The sequence below is a fragment of the Diadema setosum genome, chromosome 2 (assembly GCF_964275005.1).
Source record: "Diadema setosum chromosome 2, eeDiaSeto1, whole genome shotgun sequence".
Classification (NCBI taxonomy): domain Eukaryota; kingdom Metazoa; phylum Echinodermata; class Echinoidea; order Diadematoida; family Diadematidae; genus Diadema; species Diadema setosum.
In genome coordinates this window covers 4,853,889-4,878,826 of record NC_092686.1, presented here as the reverse complement: position 1 = coordinate 4,878,826, position 24,938 = coordinate 4,853,889, and the positions used below count along the sequence as shown (strand labels likewise).

General features: G+C 38.5%; 1 protein-coding gene across 1 annotated transcript in view; it reads left to right on the top strand.

The window, feature by feature from the left end:
• The first annotated feature begins 719 nt into the window (after positions 1 to 719).
• Positions 720 to 24,938, top strand: part of LOC140239172 (sarcospan-like) — a 131,132-nt gene continuing 106,913 nt past the window's right edge. Inside the window, exon 1 of the mRNA XM_072319057.1 lies at positions 720 to 1,229. Within this exon, the coding sequence (XP_072175158.1) occupies positions 720 to 1,229 (510 nt within the window). The remainder of the gene's footprint in view (positions 1,230 to 24,938) is intronic.

The following is a 24,938-nucleotide window of genomic DNA, read 5'->3' as shown; positions in this document are numbered from 1 at the left end:
TTTCCATTTGGCGAGGAAGACAGAAACTCATGTTGCCAATTTCAGAATCAGTCATTGATATACTGTAAAAGTGAATAATTTCGTGTGCCTAATTTTTCGCGCTCGGCCAGGTAAGAAGAGCTTTGCGTGTTTTTAATTCCACGGAATCAAGACATCAAGTACAGGAACATATGGCAAGCAAAAATATTCGCGTGCTTTTATTTTCGCGCTAGTCTCTGGTTGCGTGAAATGCGCGAAAATTTAAACATCGCGAAAATTTCAACATCGCGAAAATTTCCACTTTTACAGTAGCAGTTAAGAGGATTTTGAAATTGTGGCACCTAATACATAACGAATTTGATCCATAAAGGGCTTAATCAAATAAAAGGTAAATATTTTTGCTTGATCTTGTAATATGGTAATAATGAGTACTACAGACTACCCAAAAGATACAGCACCAAACCAGTAATGCAGTGTGTGGGACTGGATTGATGAGTTGTACAGGATGTCCCTAAATCTGTGTGCATCATATTGACAATGACGATTACGAGACGATTACGTTTTAGCTGTGGAAATTAAAGAATTGTATATAAGTCAAGTGATGAGGAGACTCATTCTGCTTACTTCATTTTGTCTACTGTACAGGGTTCTATGAGGAGTGAACTTAACCTATGGATTAGCCAAGGAGTGAGCGTGAGGGATACTTTCTGGCTGCGGTGTCGAGACCATGGAGGTCCGCCATGCCGAGCTCTACCATGACTTCAAATTTTCGCGCAGGAAAACACGTGAGTGAGCGGTACACCCCGGGAAATAAAAGAGAGCGGGAGTTCCCGATGGTGAGAACCAAGATGCCGGATTGTGGGGACGAGACGAACACGACGAACAGCTCGCAGTCAACGACGACTGCGGCGCTGTCGTTGCTGCGAATGTCGCGCAGCTCCCGCAGCTCCAGCTCGCCGGAGCTGCACTGCACGACCGCGGACACGACCCCGGCCAACTCGACGCGGCCGGTGCTGACCTCGCACTCGGCCGACGAGCTGCATACGGAGGTGCACCTGCCGCGCAGCGAGCCGGTGCGCAAGACGTTTACGACACGGCAGAAGTACAACATTCAGTGCTGCACGCTTCCTGTGTGTCTCATCACGTTACAGGTGCTGCTAGGTGTGACCGTCATTGTTTTTGGAATAACCATGCTGCTCATGACACCCTCTCTTAAGACTAGGGATGCGCCTTACTGGGCTGGAATAGTGGTGAGTTCACACACCTTCCTTCTACAACTTTTAGATCCCACACTTTCATATATCTGTTTTTGTGTGTGTGTGTGTGCATTTTTTTTTTAAACATGATCTCTGCCCATGCTTTCAATGTGTGATCTACTTTAATACCGGTGTCATGTTTGTGTATTACAATTGTGCGACTGGTGAGTGAGGACAAAATATTGTACAGGTTTGTGTCGTTATGTGAATCCAAATTGTTTGTCTGAAGAGATGATGCTGTTTGTGTCATGCAAGCGAACATGGATTTTTCAAGCAGTGTATTATGACCACATTCTACATGTCGTTTTAAATTCCATACATGTTTAAAGTGGTATGAGCATTTCCCTTCAACTGGGAATGCGTCATGTGGGTCATCTCAGTATGCATACACAGTGTATCGCCTTGTCATTTAGGAGGAAAGGAAAAAGAAACCCTATCCGCCGTCTAGTGCTTGTGTGATACATCGAACGCGAGAGCTCCACTCCAGCAGCCACTGACACCGCCGAAAATGAATGAGGGAGTCGTGTTTCTGCGGCTCTTTGACGCAAAAACCTGCCCGCGCTGCCTCTCCCTCACACAATCAGCCCAGAATTATAACGCCATTATGGGCACCTCATCCATTTTATCGCACGCGCTCATGGCTGTGCAGTAATGTCACCTCTACTGTCTTAATGGAGGGGGCCCACCTCTCAGCGAAGGGCTTCTGCCGATACATACGAGATAGTGATCCTTTCTTTCTGTTGTGGGTTCATGACACTCTTACTTAGGCAGGATATCAGTAGAGTAGAAGAGTCGGGATTCACCCATTAAGTCTCTTCCTTGTAAGATTGCTGCTAAAGTAGATTTTTAGCTAGAAGTGGCTGTTCAACTAAAGAGGATGGTAATCCTCTGTTACAGGCTCTGTTCTTTCAGTTGTCCATGAGTCCTCATTTGCCAGTGGCTTCCAAGCATGTGGGATTGCAGTCCTTCTACTGCTCAAGGCATCTTTGCAAGTCATTGTGGATGAAAGGTCAAAATCATCGCACATTTCATTTGAGTTCCTTGGATTTTGATATTGTATAGCAACTACTGAAGCTACAGGCACTGTGTTTTAAGTTTCCGATAGCGATAAAAAAAACAACAACAAAACAACAACAAAAACATGGATAGTACTTGGCAAGTGAATAAATAGATCAGAGTTGACTTGAACATCTTTCTTGACAAAATATCCTTAGATTTAAAGGACTAGTTCATCACAATTAATCAAAAACAAGTCACACTTGTAGATGAATTCATAATCATTCAAATATATTTGTGTTACAATGTGTAGTCCTTGATAGTCTGCTGTTCTAACCAATTCTGTTATTTTTTTGTTGTTGAAAATTGAGCAAAGAAAATGGGATTCCCGATGGAATCCCATTTTCTTTGCTCAATTTTCCACTAGTAAATAATTTTCATTTCTGGTCAGTTTTTCTGTTTGCATTTGTTATGTTTTTTTTTTTTTTTCATGATACAAGCTACTCGACAGAAAATCTAATTAAGATTTGAGGTACGTTAAATCAGAAATCTGTTGTTCAGACTGTGTGGTGTCAGTAGATATCTGTCAGCAAAACTGCTTCAGTGATAGAGAGTAATTAACCAGCATGAAACACTTCTGTTTGTCAAAAGAGCACAAATCAAATGAAGACAAAATACAGTGCAGACTTTGTGTTTGGTCTAGCAGTCAATTATAACACTGTACGGTGACAGTGCCATATTTATTTGAAAACTTTGTAGAAATTGAATCGTTTGCACAACTCTGCATAAACATCACTAAAATTTCACAGGCAGTGATTAGGGAGCTTAATTTTCCCCCAATTGTTGCTGACCATCTGACCAGTCTGACCATCATGAATACTTTTGCATTCCTGTGTGTATATGATCACATATCAATCTCACATTTCCCTCTCTCATGCTCCAAGAAAAGATGCGAGGTAGAATTTGTCCAGCAAATAGCCCTTTTTTCCTCAGTTCAGCTATGATCCTACTTTGTCAGATGTGAAATAAATGAATAGATAAACAAAGAAAGATGAAGCAATAAATGTATTCATTTTTGTTTATCATTTGTAGATCTGTAATGCATACAGAGGGACGTAAATGTATCACTTACATTTTCTTTTCCTGTCTAGCATTTTTGAAATGTAGACATTACATTTTCTTTTTCTTAGATTACATTTTCTAGAGTCAGTCATAAATGTCTTTGAAAAGTTGTTGAAAACAGTTAGTAAGGATCTGTTAAAATCTTTGATAATTCTGCAGCAAATGGATCACACAGAAAAAAAAAATGTACTAGCAAATTTATATCTTCTTCACAACAACAAAAATATGAAAACAGAAAGAAAAAGAGTTCTCACCATTCTCCTCCTGTTGTAGGAGAGCTTGTTTACAAACTACTTTAACTTCCCACAAACAGCTTCGTTTTCCTTTCTCCAAGGCACCTGACCCTCTCCTCATACCGCCACCGAGCCTGGCAGGATTGAGGATATTCCCCCTTCTGGGATGAAACGTAATTGATTGCGAGGTCTTGTAATGATACAGATTATGGCTAATGACCTGATTGCTATCCCACAGCCATTCCTGCGGACGTACGCTGAGAAAGAGACTGGGAGGGGCGGGGGACAGAGAGAGACAGACAGAAAGAGGGAAAAGTTGTAGATGGGAGTTGTTAATTATAGGAGGATTATGTAGGATTGGAAACGGGCTACATGTCTTGCCGATCACAGAGTCACGCTGAGTAGACGGAGTGTTTGCCATCTCTCGTACAAATCTCCCAAAATGGAAAACCGCAGTGAGCAATCAAATTAGGCCAATGCTTCAAAATAATTTAGCAAACAGGCGCTCCTTATCTTTCTGTCATAAAGTGTGTTCCAGTTTTGATGGTTGAGTGAAAAGCAAAGCAAAAAAAAAAGGCTTTGGAATGTAGACACGTACACGTGCCACCCGTAATTGCTGGTACAGTGAATTAATGTGATAACATTAAATCCTCCAAGTTAACATGTATTGTCCCCTATCCTCCCCCCCCCCCATTCATTTGCAAGGAAAGTCTGTATCTGAGCAAATATTCAGTCTCATCTTTGTATCAGTGAGTACTATTTCGTGCCACACTACCTGAAACGCATGATGGGTGGGGTCATGACCGGTAATCCTGTACCCCTCTGCTGCATGGTGAGATAGAGACAGAGATCGACGGAGAGAATTGAAATCCCTTCTGTCGCCAAGAGCCTTCGTGCACCCTTGTGGACATCTTAATTCAAATCTGTGTATTTTTCATGGTGCATACTTCTCGGCTTTGTCCAATCTAAACTCCAGGTCTTTGACTTTACATCCCTAGGATCCAGCCATCTCATGAATGGATCATATGACTTTCCTGTGTTTCCCTTGATAGCAAACAACAAGTGATACTAAAATACAAAATGAAATCAAAGGAGGGGAAAAGGATAAACAGAAAGATAGCAATTGACATCAGAGGACAGAAATGACTTAACAGACTTCTCCTATGATCAAGAAGCAAAAAAAAAAAAAAAAAGTAATAATAATAAAGAATGGCCGCCGACGTAATCCCTGGAGATCATACTCAGACAAACCTTGGGCTAACCCTCTGGGATATGCGAGATGTCAATTTAGACAAAAAGGCAGGAAAAGTTGTCTCTTAATGGATATTCCAGGAAGTAACGCCATAGAGGGTGCCAGAGTGTCCTAACAACAGCAGCAACAACAACAACAACAACAACAACAGCAACAACAACAAAAGTATAGCTACAAATAGCTAGATGCATTTTTTTAGACCACTGCTACACAAACAATCTTTGTTTAGCAGTTTTCTTCCATTGAAATGTACAATATACCATTGTTAAGATATTATTCATCAGCCAAAATTGCTGTTCGAATTCAAGTTTGAAATTATTCCAGGCATATTGTATTTGTTACAACAACAAATTTATGCATATGAAGAGCTTTAATGCAGAAACTGGTGTATGTTTTATCAACGTGAGATATTTGAGATTGAGACTGTTGACAAGATACAAAGAAAATGATTCAGTTATAAGTGATAACTGTAAGAATAACTTCTTGTTATATACCAATTGCATTTTCTCTATTTAATGATGACCTTTTTTACAAAAACCTTGAGAATGGTGTTTATCTGCTTTACATTCAAACTTTTCATACAATGCATGCATATTCATGTTTATGTACACTGCACTAACAAAAAAAAAAGGTTTCATGGAAGAAGAAATATTTGAAGATTGGCAGAAAGAAGAGAAAAGAAAAATAATCATAGGCACAAGTGCTGATTCTGTCTTTGAAATTTTGACTCTTAACTGTGGGTTAGCATCTGAACAGACTCTGCAGATTGCAGTGCCTCCCGGAAAAATGGATAAATATGAAGATGCTTCTGAGTTGTCTGACCACTTGACAAGAAAAGGCTGGCAGGATTGAACAAGGCTGAGCACTACGATGGAAATGAAAATGACAATTTCCATGGAATATAGATGAGACATGCAGTCAATGTAATCACGTTAATGAAGTGGGTCATCGAGATGTATATACATAATAATATACATGTATGCATAAATACCAATACCTCTATGTAAATAATGAAACTCCCAAAGCACATCACTCTCCCAACCTTGGACTATACTGCCCATATTCTCTCACAGTGTTTTTGCCAGTGATGTCGTATTCCATGGCATCCGCCATCAATATGATTTCAGTACTCAATGCTGTGAAGACTTTTCCCAGGAGACAGAATGCATTGAAAAAAAAAAAAAACATCCCGCTGCACGTTGTCTTCTTTTCATGTCTCGGCCACATCCATAATTAATGACGGAATCTGTGCAGGACTGGTGTTGGGCCGGCTCAAATTGCCCGCGAAATGTTATCACTGAAAAACCCGACGAATTCCCACCTTGCCTCGTCGGAATACTCATGGTACCTGATGTGTGTATTCCGTCAAGTTGGGGTTTGATTGTAGGGGAGATGGTTAGAACATGGGTAGCATGTGTTAGCTTGATGTGATCATATTTTGGATGAAGAGGATTTTACGGGTGACAAATACTTCTGTCCCTTTATCATCTTCCAATGTTGTGCTTCCATTGCATCTTTTAAGATACGATCTAACATTGGAAATGAGCGGAAGTGTCTTTCTTGACTTTCAGGGTCTGATGCTTATAATGAACAGTGAAGAAATCTTTAATCATGTTTTCTACATAATAGAACAACAAGCATTGAATATGTTTCAAACTGTGTTTACAAGTGTGATGTTTTGCCAATTGTACGGGTCAGGAATGCTGGAACATATTCTTCGGTCCAAATGTAAACTTGGCCTTGACCATTACATAATCTATGTAGCTTGCTCTATGTGTAGGCTCATGACTAAACTGAAGCATTTGAATCTCCAAATAGTAGATTTGTTAGTCTTGTCAGCAGGCTGACAGTGTGTAGGAATGCCGGTGGAATTCAGGCATTGATCTAATGCTGATATGAAAACACTAACATGTGGGACAGTCTCTTGAACACTGTAAGAGATGTGGAATACACCAGTGGTGCAATATCCCATTTCTAATTAGCCATAACATGATTTTACTTGATTTATATGCAAGGAAAATTTTTAAAGCAACAATGACCAATTTTGTACAACTCAAATATTCACTAAACCCAAGCCCAGTAAAGAAAACATTCAAAGTACTATTTTATCAGCTGAGAACCAAGAGGGTGATATTGCATTCTAAGATTTGGGCAAACATTTACTTTTTATACAAAATGTTCATTTAATAATAAAAAAAAAATGGGTAGATTTGTAAGCATTGTTCCGAATATCAGGTAAAATAGTGCCCTTCTGCTCTTAATTTTTTTAACATTTTACTGAAAATGAAGGAAAATGACATTTTGTCTAAAATTGACACCATACCGCACAGGAGATTGAGTGCAAAAAATGTGATACCAATAACTGAATTCTCCCAAAATTGTGATAACGCTCTTCTGGTTTCTTAGCCAGTGGTATCTACCTGTAAATTGCAGAACTATGCTTGCTGTTATTTGGCTGCAACTCAGTTCATGATCTGAAACAAGATGGAATGCAAGAAATGAAATGGATCTCTTGCAAAATGAAAAGAAAGAGCAGAAAGAGAGAAAAAAAGGGAACCGATGGAGAAGAGGAACAGAAGGAATGAGAGAGAAGTGGAGGAAGAGAAGGAAAGAGAGAGTGAGAGGAGAATAACAGAAATAATAGACAGGGAGAGAAAAAATGGGAGAGCAGTGACTAAGAGATAGAAAAAAATAGACAGGAGAAATGGAAGCTTAGAAGCTTTATTCAAGAAAATCTTGATGCCATGCTGGATTTGAGGGGTTAGTACATTCCATGCCCAATATAGCACAGACATTTTTATTAGAATGTGAGATGGTCACTCAAAAAAGAAACCAACAACATCAAAGTAAGAAGTTAAAAAAGGAAATACCTTAGGACAGGGATGATCGTGTAAGTGTGTGCTAATTATAGGAAAAGTCCTTGAAAGGGCAAACTGTATTTATCTTGTTAAGTGCCTCTTGCTTTAGAAGTACAAAATCCTCATTGGGCTTAAGGGGGAAAGGGAGCATTAGGAGTGGAGTTGTCTGGTATGCATAATGAGTGGGAGCATGAAATTAAAGGGATGGTATAGTATTGGTTGAGGTGAGGATTCAGCTTTTAATGTTTTGCAAGAAATTTAGTAAACACTCTACGAATTGTTAAAGAGCATACAATTCTAGGGGAAACTGAGAGTTTATTTGATGAAAATCAGTTTTGAAAAGACTGATATATCCAAAACAAGGTAAAACAAAGAGATCCTAATAAAAGTTATGGCCTGTCACATTTTCTCAAGATTGTTTTTTTTTGTTGATATCTCAGCCATTTCAAGACCAATTTTCATCAAATAAGCTGTGAATTCCTCCAAGCATTTCATGTTCTTTCATATTGCATAAGAGGTTTCTCATTATTTCACAAACTCCCTTCCCTTTTGTTTTTCTTTGTTCTGTGTCCCTAGCCCTCCCCAAACTGATCTTGTTGTGTGTAGTTCTTATGTGTGATTGCTCTTTCTGCCCATTTGCCATTTTGCCTCTGATGGAGATTCTGCTAGGATCGAAAGCTCAGGCCCCTTTTGACTCCATCCATCTCATGCACAAACACAGAGAAAAACAGAGTTGGAAACCTGCAGCCAAATCTAAACCTAAACTGTACCATCCCTTTAAATGTACTTTTAAGAGTTCAAGACGGCAGGGACATTGAGAAAACTTGCAAGGTATATCAAATTAGGGATTCAGCTTTTTTTTTCAGTTTTGTTTTTTTGTTTTTTTGTCAGCATCCTGTATCATGGGAAGATGTGATGTTGTTGTGCATGTGCAGATTGGTGCATACAATTTTATTTATGTGTGAAATAAAATCATCATCTTATGGCTACTAGTGGCCTACAGAGTAGATGTCTTGACTTGATTGTTAGTCCAGAGGGGTGTAGGGGGAGTGGATGTTGGGCTCGAATAAACTTGAGAAGATTGGAGAATTTTCTTTAATAACCAGGGTGATATTTTCATCATTTATCATCATCATGATGTCGTGATTAGATGTTGTTCTTTTGTGTGTTTGACTGAGTATTCATTGTCAGATATGACTGGTATTTGATACAGACTTCTAGCTACCATGGAAAAGGATATAAGTCCTTGACATACTTATTAACCATATTGTACCAACTGGCAGGACTTTCATGTTGCATACCTTCTAGAACTATGAGACACTTTTCATGTGGGAATTAATGATGTTCGATACATCGTGCCTGTATGGTCAGTGATGCCCTTTGAACAGAATGTGTCACTCTTTTTACAGTGGATGGATAGGGTTTGTCTTTGATTATGAGAGATGAGCTTCTAACCTTTGACCCTCATCATATCATAGTCATGTTTCCTTGCAGTCATGACTATTGCTACTCTATAATACGCACCTCCTGTATGGTACAAGTTTGTCGAATACATTGTATGCAAGAATCAAATCCCCTTGCACCTTACAGGCACCTTTCTCTCTAACTTTGACACCTTAACAATGATAAGAATTTTAATGCCAGTGATTAAAACAGTCACTTATCTTTGCCTTCAAAATAAGCCAGGCATGGGCCGATAAGCGACCATCTGGGTTCTAAATGGGCAGTTCCGTCAGCATATCAAAGGTTAATGACAAAGGTCATATATCAGAGCGCTTTGTACCATTCTTTGACCATAATAATTGACTTTTTTAGGAAGCGGCCAGTGTCCTTTTCAAGCAAGCTATGCTAGGTAACTCACTGCCCTTTCTTGCTTCGTATTTAGATCTCATTGAAGTAACCAAAGAGGTACAATACAATTATCCAGCTGAAGAAAAGTGTCTTTAGCAATGTCTGACCATAAGGTAGCAAAGTTCATTAAAACATGTAATTTGCATGCAAGCTAATTAGAAGAAGTTGCTGTGTACTAGTCTACTCTTCTCCAGACTTTACAACTGTCATCCATGGAAAACTTTAGGCTGGGTGGATACTTGTCTTGGGTTTTCCTGACCTAGCATTGAGTAACATTAAAAGCCACCATGACGACAACAGCAGCAGAAGCAGCACCAGCAGCAGTAGCAGCAGCAGAAGCAGCAGCAGCAACAGCAGCAGCAGCAGCAGCAGCAGCAGCAACAACAACAACAACAACAACAACAACAACAACAACAACAACAACAACAACAACAACAACAACTACAACTACAACTACAACTACAACTACAACTACAACTACAACTACAACTACAACTACAACTACAACTACAACAACAAAAACAACCACTAAAACAAGAAGAGCAGCAGCAACAACAGCAGCAACCACAACAGCAATAACGACAACCTAATTCCAGTCTTAAAATCTGCACCAAAGGAAGGAATCAGTTGTAATGAATACCTCTATGTGTCATTTTGTGTAGGTGTGTGAAATCTGCATGAAATGACTCAGTAAACTGTCGATGTTTAATTGCATTTTATAACCAACAACAGCAGTGAATCAAAGCTTGTGTTGTTATTGGCAATATAGAATAGACTTGTCTGAAGTTTTATTGCTTGAAGTGAAAGGAGCAAATATATGGGAGCATGATGATATGCATAAGAGTACGTACATGATCTCAGCAACAATGAGAGATTTTGCGAGTATAGGGCTGATACTTGTTCACCATGGTGTGATGTTGTTCTCTCACATATTGGAGGACCCTTCAATCTCACCTTGTCCCCATGGTAACAAGCAGAGATCAGCGGAGTTTGCTTCTCTTGTCTCTTCTTGTATAGACTGCATAAAGCAGGCTTATTTGTTCTTGTCCAGTGAGTTAAACATTTAGCGGATCGTGCAGTCAGCAGCCTGGTTCAACCAGACTTCTAAAAGGTTTTCAGGAAAAACAGAGGAGAGGGGGAGAAAAAAAAAAGAAATATAAAGAGGGGAAAACCAAAGACAGAGGAGGAAGAATTAGGAATAGATGTGTGCGTAATGTGTTGCGAGACACTATCGAGTCGCTTGCGGCATGCCCGGTATTATACCATCGGATTAATTGGATTTTGGAAGTTTATTGTGGATGTGGTCGGGCCCATGCGGTTTGCGACATTCCATCCGTATCAGGCCTTAATCACAGAGATTGTCCCATCGAAGGAGAATGTCCCGCAGTCGTCTGGTAAATGGGACGAAAGCATTATTAAGGGAGATGTCGCCCCGCCTTTTCCTATTTTTTTTTTCACCTGCCCAGCTTGATGGTTTGCCTAATTTCTTGACAATTCTGCCTCCATGCTATAGACGTGAAGGGAATTATGGTCTGTACGATTTCCTCAAGTCCTTGCGTCGGCAGGCAGCTGCAACTCCCATTTTCTTGATGCGGTCGTGAGACGGTTTTGCCTGTGGCATTCTCATAGTAAGCTGCTGATTAAGACTGATTACGGAAATTAGTCTGCCCAAATTTCTCTTTCGTAAGTCTGTCGTGCTAATGCCATGGAACAGAAATATGTCAACACCCACTGACTACACGCTCAGTATGTCGAGACCACCCGGAATTCGTAGAATTCCCCGGGGGAATCGATTGGCGTACCCTGCAGGTTAAATTGTAGCATTTTACTTTGACAAATGTTCGCACGCAATCGATGCTGAGGATCTCAGGACTGTCTGAGGGTATGGTGTAGTCTGTTTTAATAGCCAACAAATCTTCTTCCAGTAGCAACCTATATGTATCTAAGGTTTGAGCTGTTGTCGGAAAGGATTGGGTCAATGTTTAGGCCCAAGTTTTCCAAAGGAAACCTTTGTCCAAGTGCCAGAAATGAAAGTATTCTACAAATATCACTTTGGTTTTCTCTGAATGGTCAGTCATCTGACTGCAAAGAGATGGAATAACATCTTCCTCAATATACATTGTAAATCATACACTGAGCACTGTCAGTGGATTGATGGTGTCATATCTTTGCCATACTAGAAAGTTGAATTGATTTTGATTGATTTGCTTCCTTACTCCAGGTAGGACTTTATTTGCTGTACTTTCAGCAAATAAGCCTAATACAGTCATTAAAATTTAACACCATTTTTACAACATAAAGTTCATCAACGGCAGAAGGAGATAAATGTAGTAAGGCACAGAAATGACAAACTATATCTTGATAAAAAATATATAGAGAGGCTCAACTTGATCTTGAATTCTACTTGGGGAACATAGATATTGGTAGTAGCAGCTGTAGAAAGTGCAGATGGCTGTGACATTAAGCACAGCTTACAGGAATGGCCGGCCAGGTGAGAGTTGGTTTTGAGTTAGAGATGTAGCTTGATGTGTGTGGAAGCATCACCCCAGTCCCTTTAGCATCTTAGTGCTACTATACCCTTTGAAAGGGCACATGGTATGGCTCTTGAAATATAATGTCAATTTGGCCTTTGAAAAAATGTCCAGTGAATATTGTTGATCAAAGAATGAGTCTGATATGGGTATTTCTCAAGCAAATGATGCATTAATAACTTTTTTTTTCTCTCTCTCTCTTCTTTTCTTTGGTGTAGATTTCCTGATTCATGTGCAAATTTAGATTTTATGAGAAAGGATAGAGGTAAAAACTTGGTAATCCATGCAGAGTGAATGATGCAAATGTGCACACACAAACAAACAAACAGAAATATGATAGTTGCATGCATAGAATTAACTATGCCCACATATTGTATTGTGTGTTTTTTTTTTGAGACATAACAAATTGCAAAGGGTAATCCAAGTGTTAGAAGAATTGAGCGTCCAGATTTTTTTTTCTTTCTGTGTATGCCTCTGCCACAAAATGTCGCCAGAGGCATTTTTGCTCTTAATTCCGTGAAACAGGGTACCAAATGAAGTGGCTTTAATTTCTTTTTTTTTAGCTGGTTTTGCTTTCAGAAGAAGGAATGCAAATCTTTTGCGATATGACGTGCCCGTTATCTGAACCATAACAGCACTAGGTTTTCTCAGAAAAGGTATTTTTTTATGTTAAAGCAGCAGCACAGATGTGACACAAACAGTATAGACACACAAACAAACCAATCAGGCCAAGACAGATGCTAGATGCTTTTAATTCTTCAACTTGATCGAGGGATGATGGATGTTGGACGGAGAATGGAAGACAAAGAGAGAAGAGAGAGAGAGAGGATAGAGAGAAAAACAATGAAAGTTAAAGAAAGATGACTTGATCAGAAAAAATTAAGCTCACAGAGTATTATTTGCATCCTGTAGGAGGAGCTAACATATTCTCAGCATTCAATTAAACATTTATATTTCCTCTATCTCTCTCTCATTCTTTTTTTTTTCTCTCTCTTCTCTCTCTTCTCTATCTCTCTCCAGCTCACATCTGTAGGAGACTCATATCTGTGATTGGAAGATTCTTTATTAGATTTTTGTTTACCACAGATGTAAAATTGGCAAGATGATCTTGCGTCAATAATTATTTGGATGGAATCCAGTTTCAGCATTAATTTTGTGGATTCTTTACAACTACACCCAAAACAACACCTACATTATTGATTTGACTTATTTTGATTGAATTTTCATACTTGCTTCCTGTAGAAAAAAAAAATATGAAGGAGTCAAGTAACTTGTCAAGCTATCTTTTTTTTTTTTTATACAGGTCAGTTACCTTATCTCTTTATCCTTTTAGAAAGCATTCATTTTTCGTTCATTCATGTGTAGAAGCACAAGTTTCAGCGCAAATACCCCATCAGGATCTCAGCCTTTGTATGAGAAAAACAAAATGAATATTCTAAAGAGACAAGGCAGACTAAAAGCTCTTAAGTATTCCGTTCTTGTCATTGTTAAGGAACACAAAAAATTATACTGGTATCTCTATGCCTAAGAATCGCATCTAATTTCATTAAAAAAAAAAAAATTCAAGATCCTTGAATCGTGCCTGTATTTATAGGCTGCAGAAAATGATCAAAACAGCACATAGCAGATTTTCTTTTCTTGATCATTTTTTTTTTAATGTTACATCTGCAGCATTATTTTGATTATCTCCCAAGCATGATATCAATGTCATCTGTTAATTTTATACTCTCTTGTTTGCTCTGTCTAGTTGGTGTTTTTTTCTTCATGGACATTGTGTGGATGATGTTATTGTATGTGTGTGTGTGTGTATGTGTTGGTTGTTGGATGAGCGGATGTCATCTATGTTGAAGAGAGATTATTTGCAGTATAAATTGACAAATGGACTTGTTTGTGTTTGAATTGCATTTGTACTGTTTTTGTACATGTTACATCCAGAATGGGTTGATTTATAAATGATTTGAATGAAATCAATAAATCTTCCTTTTTTTAGCACATAATTTCCCTTGGCTTGACCCCATCTCCTGCTCTTCCCTAGTTTCTCCACCTGTTTTCTGTTGTCACGATCAAACGCAAATGAAGTCATTCCGATTCCGATGCTGTCTTTTATAGCATCTGCACATTTCTTTAATGTGGCAGCACCTTGATTAGTGCCTCTCATATGGCACTACATAAAATGGAGTATACACAGCTTGTGAATGTGAAGTTGTAATTTCAAATCAAATTATCTTCAACTCAGCAGGTTGTTACTCTGCCTAGCAGATGTCTAGTTCTTCCACTCCCCCGTCCCCCTCCCACCCACTGATTTTTCAGCAAATCTCAAAGTCTTTGCCCGAGTCACCTTCCTCTTGATATCATAATTTTTTATTCTAGGTCCCCAACCAGTTTTTTTTTTTTTTTTTTTTTTCACTGTGTTAGATGTTTTGTTTATTCATTCCATTTTGTTTCCACAGGATAGCCCTTTCAGTTAGAAAACTGATTTACAAAGGGGCCCTGCTTAAAAACAATACAAAATACACATAAAGTTAAATACAAAAGTACAGCAAATCAAACACACACACACACACACACACACATGGCTTACAAACTCAATACAGAATCAAAACAACAAAAATGTATGTAAAAAATAATAAATTACAGGCAAAACATATTCACAAATAGGCTCGGAACACATTTTCCTCCATTTGCAACCTACATAATACAGTATATCAAAAGGGCCTATTATCAGGGGCGGATCCAGGAATTCCGTAAAGGGGAGGCACCTTTGCAAAATTAAAGGGGGGGGGGGCGGTGTTTGTGTTTAAAATGCCTATCAAGCCATCTGTCAGATTAAGGGAAGTGCAATTGCCAAAAAAAAACCCCAAACAAACAACAAAATAATACAAAACAAAGAAACAAGCAAAAAAAGAAACAAAAACAAAGACAAAGTCTTAGAATCAATGTTTGCAGCAAAATAAGCACAAAATTACATGACCCCTCTATCTCTTCTTAGTGGTTAAGTTGAGGTCGAACGATTCAAGCACAGCATGATAGTCTCATGGGCAATGATGTAACATCACTTTGGGGATGTTACAGTTTAATTCCAGAGTCAATCTCAAGCAGGCATGCGAAGGTCAAAAATAGAAAAGAAAGAAAGAAAGAAAGAAAGAAAAAACTTGTTACTTCTCAACTGCAAAAGCCTATGGGTTTGTCTGAGCTGTAATCTGACACCTGTTGTTTGCATACCAAATCCACGATTCAGAGGATATTCCACTCAACTTCCGAGGGCAAACAAAAACAGAGCTTCTAGTGGTACGTAGCTTACATAACCACCACCCCCCATTCCCAGGAGAGAGATCTTGTTTACATGCTTACAGTCAGACAACATTTCGTTATACCTTGTTTCAAATCACCTTGTATTTTAAATGCAAGCATTGTTCGACCATGCCAGTATGTAAACTGAAAAAAAGTCAACGTTTCGAGCATTATTTGACTATGAAACATGTGTTTATACAATGTTATTTTTTTCACATCTGGCCACTCGCTCTCTCCCAAAAAAATGTATAAGTAGGTGGAGCTTACAATGCAGTTCGTGTTGAGTTCACCCGACCTCTCTTTTTTTTTCACGACGGGTGCGGGCATGCAGGTGTCGTTGTCGAGAGAGCGCAAAGATTTTTTTCCCAGAACCCCAACCGGGCGCGAGAGAGTGAGATCGGCGTATATCAATGAGCTTCTGCTGCTATGTGATAATCACAATGTGTAAAGTCAGCATAATGAATGTTCTCTCATATATGATTGTTGCATGTGAGGCCAGAGTGTCTTTCCAATCAAGCCAGTGGCAGAAATTCTGATGCAGAAATGATCATCTTTTCCTCGTCAAATTGGCAACACTGAAGTTCACTGCATATCTATTGCCAATTGTTTGTTTTCAACCATTGTTAAATGATGTCACCCACTATTCTTCTTCACTCTGTTATGCTACTTTTTTTTTCAAATGACACATCATAATTTGGTGTTATTCTCATTAAAAAGAATGGTATTTGGACCAAATCAGATAAACTTGCTATTTTTCCATACTCTCACACTTTATTCTTTTTTCTCTTTATTTTTTTTTTGCTTACATATGTGACAATGTCTAGTCTTAATCTGATACAAACGAAGATTTTGACATGACATTGAATCAACGTCAATACACAAGTGTAAAATGGACAGATTTTGCTCATTGTGCAACCATTGCTTGAAAGCCGTGAGGTAAATTTCCCATCATTCCCTTACCTAATGCAGCAGTCACATCTGAATCTACTTAAAAAAAAAAAAAATGTGGAGTAGTCATCATAAAAATGTGAATTCTTTGAATGATAGTTTGTCATCAGAGGCGATTTAGAGGTTAGTGACCTCCTATTTACCAGCCCCCACCCCCCCCCCTCCACAGAAAGAGAGAGAAACAGAGATTGAGAGCTGCGGTCAAATAGCGGTCACTCAGGAGGTCATTACCTGTCTGGATGGCAGACGGTCAGCAGCGACACGCAGTTGACCTTGGCTTTCTGAGCCGAGTTGATTGGCTCGGACCCATCTCCTGTCTGGTCGCATCAGTTTGGTTCCTATTTTACGATCACTCTCAAACCGTGGCCATACTTGCCTGAACACGTATCCAGCACTCCGTCTCACCACCATCTACAGTTGTAATACTAGCTGCTGTGGCAATGGTGTAATTGTTTTTATCTTTCTTTATTGTGCATTATTGTACTTTTTTTCTTTTTGCACATACACCATTTGGATTTCATATGATATACAATTCAAATCATACCTCCACATCAACTTTCACCCGCGTTTCTTTTTGATCCATTACAAAATCTATAATATGAGTATGAATTACAGTTGGATTATAGCAGGTAAGATTTGCAATACAAAAATATGCATGCACATTGTGTAGGCCTAGTGAGAATAAAAAGCGGTGATTCTCATTTGCTTTCTTCCCAATAGAATTTCCTCCTCGTCAACAAATTCATATAATGCATATGATTTTGTATGCATGAAAATATGAAACAGACATACTTGCAGTTTAATATGATTATCTGCTTGTGATAAACTCATCACAATGATCCCGAGAGCCTGTGAGATAGGTAGAGAGGGTTTTTTTTTTTTTTTTGGTACTTGTAGTACTTAGACTGTTTGAAATGAAAGAGGATATATGATTGGGAAGTTGAAGATTGGGGCATTCTTTTGCTGAAAAAAAAAATAGTTCCTGGCAGAAGTGATATTTGTAAAGAGTATGCATGGAATGAAAGAGCAAGAATGAACTAGCAAACAGTTGCAAAAAAAAGAGAAGAATTGTGACAAGGGGACTGTGATATCCCTCTACAAACATTTGATTAAATTTTTGGTGTGAAATGGGTACAGGAAGCTGTCTACAGTTGCTCCAGAGTTTGATCAGGCTGTAGACGTGTTTGTCTGTTGTGTTGGTAGTGCATTCATATTGTGTTTGCCCCCGATATAATCGTGTTTGCAATCAGTATACAAGAGATCCCCTTCCCTTTGTATGACAAGCGGTTCACAAAACTGTTTCAGATGGCTTTCGATATGCTATCATGCCTTCGCTCATCCCAATGTCTGTACACCCCAGTTTAATATGTGCGCTGTATTTTTTTTTAACACTGACTGTGTTGCTCAGAATGTTATGTGCAAGTCAATTCTTATATTTGGAGAGTTCTGCATGTTGTGTGTCCATGTCGTGTGTACATGCAAGCGATCTGTTGTGTTTCATACAGTTGTTCTTCTAGAGTAATAAAGATATTTTCGAAACATATGTGCAGGTTTTGACTAATATGCAAAAACTGAAGAGCACGACCATCACATGATTTCACCATATGGTTTATGATATGCACAGTGAAGTTTCAGCAGAACATATTTATCTTCTTATACATGCAGAGTTTGTTTGTTCTGCAAAGGTACTCAATATGTGTTTTTCCTTGGCTCATGAGGCTCCCATACTGCAGCTTATATCACCGTGTTTTACAGGCCCAGCATGTGTGGCTCGTGAGAAATGCTTTTTAGGTAATGGTAGACACTATATCACATCTCCACTTAATATGGAGATACCCTACAGTGCTGCTTATATGGCGCTGCTTTACAACCCATATTGCTGGCATATATTCCAAGATCATTAAATTATGCATGATCTCTACGAAGCTGGAGGCATTCCCGTCGTAGTTTTGCGTGACCGGTACTTCCTTCTTACTTGCCTTTTCTTCCTGTGCCGCTCCGATGTCATCCTCATCTCCGACTTCTCCTTTTAATTACTTACTTCTTTGTCATCCTCCACCTGATAGTTTTCTGAGGTACCATATCTTTTTCTTTTCAATTTTCCTCAAGTTTTTATATTGTTCTCACATTTTTATTTTTTTATTTTTTTCCGTCTGTAATATCGGCTGTCTTCGTCCATTTATTTTATGGTGGACCAGGTTAAAGCGTCAATGCAGTAACTCCTTTCCACGAACTCACTTTTATTTCAAATTTTATCTCTTTTATTTGTCTCTCTTTTCTCCTCTGTCTCATTATGTGTACTGATATCTACATATTGTATAGTCATGTAGTGTGTAGTATAAAGTCATTTGAAAAAGAGAGAAATATATAGAGAGGCACACAGACAGGCATACATATAATATCTTTCTATGGCTGATGTTCTTTTGCTCTAGTTTAATACTTCATGAATTAATTTCTATCAGATTAGATTGTGTATCCTTTTTTAATCAGTGCTTTTGCTCCATGCTTGTTTTACCTTTCTTTCTTTTTTCTGTGATCTTTTTTTTTTTTGGTGGGGGGGGGGGGGGAGTAATCCTCCCTGTCTGGAGCTCATGGACATGCACACGTTAGAGAATTACATATTTTTGTTTTTAATGATTTTTTTTTTCAAATTTTGTTCAGTATCACCATTGTTTTCACAGTGAAACAAACACAAACATATATGACCCCACACACATCTCTCTTTTCGTCTCTGTCTCTGTCTATTTCTCTTTCTCTCTCTGTTCTTGCTTTTTGAGTGTGTTTTAGTCTTTCTGACTTCTCATCTTTTTCTATTTGTGCAAATCATTTTTCTCTCTGTTTATTTTGGTTTTATTAATTTTCATCCGACTATCTCAGCGTGCCTTTTTCATAGTTATCATTTAGACTAATACCTTGGTGCATTGTATGTGTGTTTGTTCACGTAGCCTTTTTTCCCCCTTGCAGACAGTGTTTGGCCACAACAAAGGCTAAAGCAGTGTTTTTAGCTGCAAAGTATTAACTTACCTGAGCTGAGATCCCACTTTAATGTATGTGTGTGTGTGCTTGCATATATCTTCATATGTGTGTATGTGTTTGTCTGTGTGTGCATTTGTGTGTGTGTGTGTGTGTGTGTGTGTGTATATAGTGTTCAGTGTTCAGCAGGGAAAAGGGAACAGAAATGGCGTGTCTCAGCAACCGTGACTTGAGAATAAATTACCACAGCGCTCTCTCCCTGAACCCGTGCATGAGATGCGATGGTTGAACACAAATGTCATATAGTGGGGGGACGGTCGCTCATTTTTCATTCCCATAATCCACAGGTGCTCTTCTTTGATCAATATTATTTCCCAATCCCTTTTGAAGTGGTTGATTGAACGGCGTCACGTTTTTTTATTTCAATTCTTTATGAGTGATTTGTGTTCATCCACAGGGATTACTAAAACCATTTTGCTAATGCCTGTAGCGGCACGAGCTGATATCTATTCACAGTGGAACGTGTGAATTAAATGGCTTGGACTTTTCACAAATTAGACACAAGCAGTATGGAGCAATTGACATGATATTGAAGCATTGACTGTGCGAATATCTGTCTCTACAAAGCTGCATAATTAAAGCCTCGCTTTTACCTCGCCTCATAATAAATGTTCTGCAGCGCACTAATAAAGAGTTAATCAAATTGAAAGCATGATACTTGTTTGTAATTGACTTTTCACTGACTGGTCTCTATGCTCTGTGAACATAACACCTAAACCAGTAACCACATGATATTTACATATTACAATTTTGTGATTGTGGTCATGGATTTATTTCCTTGACACATGGTGTCGTAGTTGTCCATTCATTGTATTGTTACAAATGTTTTTTCCTATTTTCGAGAAATATGATAAACATAGATTAAATTCAGTTTTGCAATATGGCTTTCAATCCGTAGTTTTACTTAAATGTATTAAGTCTCTGTCTGTCTGTCTGTCTGTCTGTCTGTCTCCCTTTCTCTCCCTCCCTCCTTTTGCTCTTTTGTTTCGTGATGAATTTTTGGAAGTTCTGATGCTATTAGTATTTTTATATGAATTCTGCATGGTATAGCCACATAGGGCTAGTATGTAGATTTCATGTGAACAAGAACATGGCATTAAATGCAGTTTAGTGATTTTGTTATCTTTTAACAATACATACATACTTTGTTTTATGTGTATAAATGGTGAATTTATGACATTATTGTAGTGATGATATTGACAACAACAATAAATAATAATAACATCAAAATAATAATGATAAAGATAATTTTATCATGCCTTATCATTCAGTGTGTGTTTTTTTATTCCATGCGATGCATTGATTGCAAGTGCACTTCTAAGCGCATAGTTTTATGGCAAACATGCTTCTGATGAATTCAAGTAGCAATTGCTATTGTTTGTCAGTATCAAATGTTATTAGATTTTTAACAACCTGCATGTTTTCAGGAGTTTTTGATTACATAGTCTCATGTTTTGTATGGAATACTCTTTTTCTATATGATGTGTCCGTATATGTGTATGATATAGCATACAGTTGTCGATCAAAATATGCAGGGATGTTAGGATATAACTTGATATCAAAAGATGTGCATTTCATAACCCAGCTTGCATTGGAAAGGAGACAAAATATGATTCCACCATTTCATTTGAGCAACATGGAAACATCTGCCCCAATTTCATTTCAATTTTGGCTGTGAATTACAAGGTTTTGACCAGCAGCCAGTGTTTTGTTGTTGTTGTTGTTTTTGAATGAAACATTCCCTCAGGAAATATCCTATCCTGGATGAATCTCCCCGGATTGCAAATATGTTTCAAGCCAGGCAGGCAGGGGTAGAAATTGGCATTGTTACAATCGATTTCCGTCATGTTTTTCAAATATTCCCAAGTCTGCTGTATATAAATGTCTGTAGAAAAAGGTCACTGGCTATTACATCGTTTCCTTCCCCGTGACAGACACAACATGAATTGTTTCAGTATTAGCGTTGGGGAAGAATGGGGGAAAAGTTGAGACATTTATGACTGGAAAAGGTCACTGGCGATTGCATAGTTTTTGCCCAAGAGAGAGTGATCGAGCTATGGAGGATGAGACATGAATCGTTCTACTATTTGCTAGGGGAAAGAGAGGGGAAAGTATCATAGACATGTATGAACTTGTTCAATATCTCTCCATGAAGAGCATAAATGATGTTGTCAGTTTATCTGTAGAATAAGGCTTACATCTACGGAATTTTGAGTCTCCATCCAGCTATAGATTTCAACTAACTTCAACTTCTTTGCATTAACAGGGAGAAAACTGTCATGCTGCAATAACAACAATGACAAGAACATGAGCAGTGAAGATTCCCTGTGATAGCAGTTCACTTTCATAACTGGAGATGAAATCCCTTTCATATTTACTCCAGATATATGAATACAATATAATACATAATTCATGTTAGTAATAAAATGTACATGTGAACTGCTCATCTACATTTATCTCTTATTCATACTCTTTGTCAATAAGTGTTTACATTATGTGCATGATATATTTTGTTTTGCGTTGTAACATGATGGTTTTGTTGTATTATTTTTCTTGTAAAGAGATATGTGTTATATTTGGCTTTCTTATGAAACATGAGCATAAGTTCAATTCAATTCAGTTCAATATATTTTGGGGAGCTTATGCTGTCATTGAGTGAAACAGAAGTTTGGTCTCAGAAGGCAGTATCAGAAGTGCAGAGGCATCTTTCAGTGAGCAGATCAAGGTTCCATGTATATCTCTCTGGTTGCCTTTTTTTTTTTTTTACTTTTTTCTTTTTACTCAGAATGGGGACACTGGGCCCCCCTGCTGGCTTAAAGGGTGTGTACAGTTCCGGTTGAGGTGAGGATTTAGCTTTGAACGTTTTGCGAGATATTCAGAAACCACTCTATGAGAAGTCAAAGAGCATACAATTCTAAGGGGTATCAAAAGTTAACTTGATGAATATCAGTTTTGAAATGGCTGAGATATCCAAAAACAAGGTGAAACAAAGAGATCCTAATAAAAGGCGTGGCCTGTCACCTTTTGTTATTATCACTTTTTTTTTTTTATATCTCAGCCATTTGAAAATCAATTTTCATCAAATAAACATTGAATCCTTCTTAAAATTACACGCTCTTTCATATTTGATAAGAGGTTTCTCATTATCTCACTTAGGACTGTTCAAAACATGAATCTCCACCTCAACCAGTACTGTACAGTCCCTTTAATATCTCACAGGTTGGAGTAAAAAGTGTATGACTAATTGTTGTCTAAGAGGGTTTGAAGGGGGAATGAACAAGTGAGAGCAAGGTGCATATGGCCAGGACAAGTCTTTGAAACTCATCCTTGGCAATTGTCCCTTCTCCCCCCCCCCCCACCCCACTGAGAGTGATCGCTGTTGTATAACGACCGAGAGGTCTTGTCTTTGTCTCCAGCAACCTTTCTTCAATTTTTGGGTCTAGATAAACATCCGGATGTCTGCGTAATCTCGTAAAGTCTCGTTTCACGATGATCGATGGCTTTTCTTGATTTGATCGAAATGTTCATGGTTAACATGTAAAGAGAGATTGTCCTGAACAAAAGATCAGTAACTGGATGTTAGTGCACTCTATTTGCGGTCATGCAACCTGTGTTTTCTGGAAAGTTCAATTTGTTTGCGCACTCTCCCCCCTCCCACACACACACACACAGATTCACTTTTGTCCAAGGTAAACCATGTCACTTTAAATGCTTTTATATGTAAACCCACAAAAGAGACATAAAAAAACTGTAACCCTAATGATATGAAACAAAATGCAAATTGATTTATTGCTTTCGTTTGTGTGCTGGATTATGCATACACTTTGTATGTTAGAATGGGTGAATATTACACTCTTGGAAATTTGCATTCTTAAGTGTGTATTTCCTGTGTTTTTGTTTTTTTTTTAATTTCAGCTACTTATTTGTTCAAATGCATTTTGTTTTATGTTAAAAAAATCACACTACTTTATACTAGTCAAATTTGACTATCACTTTTAAGAGGTAATGGATATAATGCCCCTGCCTCCCTCCCCCCCCCCCCAAAGATAGCTCTGGAAGTAGTTCACAAACCTGAACCTAGCATATATCCATGCAGTGGTCCCACCCTCCACCCTTTACACACACACATACCTTCCTCATCACATCCAATCCCTAACCTAAAATACAGGGGTAAAAATAAACCAAAAAATAAAAGAGAAAAAAAAATTGTCAGACTGCACCCTACCCTTTGGAGTACCCCCTGCATCATCAATTATGAGGATCCCTCCAGATCCCTCCTCTGCCCGCAAGACTCCCGAAGTGGAGGGAATTGTGTGGTTGCCATGGTTTCTCAACTGCGCGCCTGACCCGGACATCACCATAGAGCGAGATGGAGAGAGAGAGAAGAGAGAGAGAGAGAGAGAGAGAGAGAGAGACGGGAGAAAAAGGGAGATAGAGAGAGAGAGAAATATGCAGAGATAGAGAGGGAGAGAGAGAGAGAGAGATAAAGTATATGTGTGTGTTAGTGTGTCGTGAGAAGAACATAAAGTTTAATAATCAACAGTGTCATTCGTGATAGCTCCATATTCCTGAGTGGTCATGGAGGTAGATACTAGTCAGATGTGAGCGGATAGATAAAAGATGTTGATAGATAATTATATGATTAGGTGGTCAGCACTGATGTGGATAGAAAGTCGATTGTATGTTAATTGTATCAGCGATCAGACAGCGATACGAGTATAGGTCGGCTAATTGTGAGATCGGCCGATTGCAAGGAAGAAGCGATGGATTAGAGGCGCATTATTTAAGAGAGTCGGACTCGCGGCGAATCTTCATGCATACCTCAAAAGGAGCAGTCCTTGATCTGTCCAAACACCATCCTGCTCACAGCCAAACCAAATTCCTTTAGAAAGCATTTAGAATCATGATTTACTCACACCATTCATTATTCGAACTACGTATTGACTTGGGAATGAGAATATGGAAATGTAAAAATTCTGTAAATTTCCTCTCCATTGCCTTTATATGTTTGATGCATCTTCTATATACAGTGTTCATATTGCTTTTTATCTCTTTATCAACAGTTGTTTATTCAATATGATGTTTGATGGTAGTTCAGTGCAATTCACAGACATTGAAGTCATGAAAACTGCAAAATAGGATGCTTGGCAGAAAAAAAGACCAACAACCACCATCACTTGTTCTTAACCTATTGAGGACGAGTTCCGAGTATACTCGGGCAAGTGTCCATGGGAGGTGCACGTTGTAGCAAAATCTGTCCATCCTCAATGGGTTAATATCCAAGTTGGCTATCTCGACTAGCTCCCCTCATCTCTGACATGCCCTTAGCTGTCTGGTCTGTGTGGCAGAAGAGACCAAAGTTCACAATAAGAAGCATTTAGTCTTGATATAAATAGCCTTCTCCATCTACTGGAGAAAAGTAATATCACGCTTTTATTATCACTCGCAAGATGTGAACTTGGCCAGTCCACTCATGTTGATATAAAGGAGCTGGACACTAATATCCAGTATGGAAGATTCATGTCAGCAACAAAATGAAAGCATCAGAAGAGGACGAAGAAAAGGAATGATACGTGAATCCATTGACA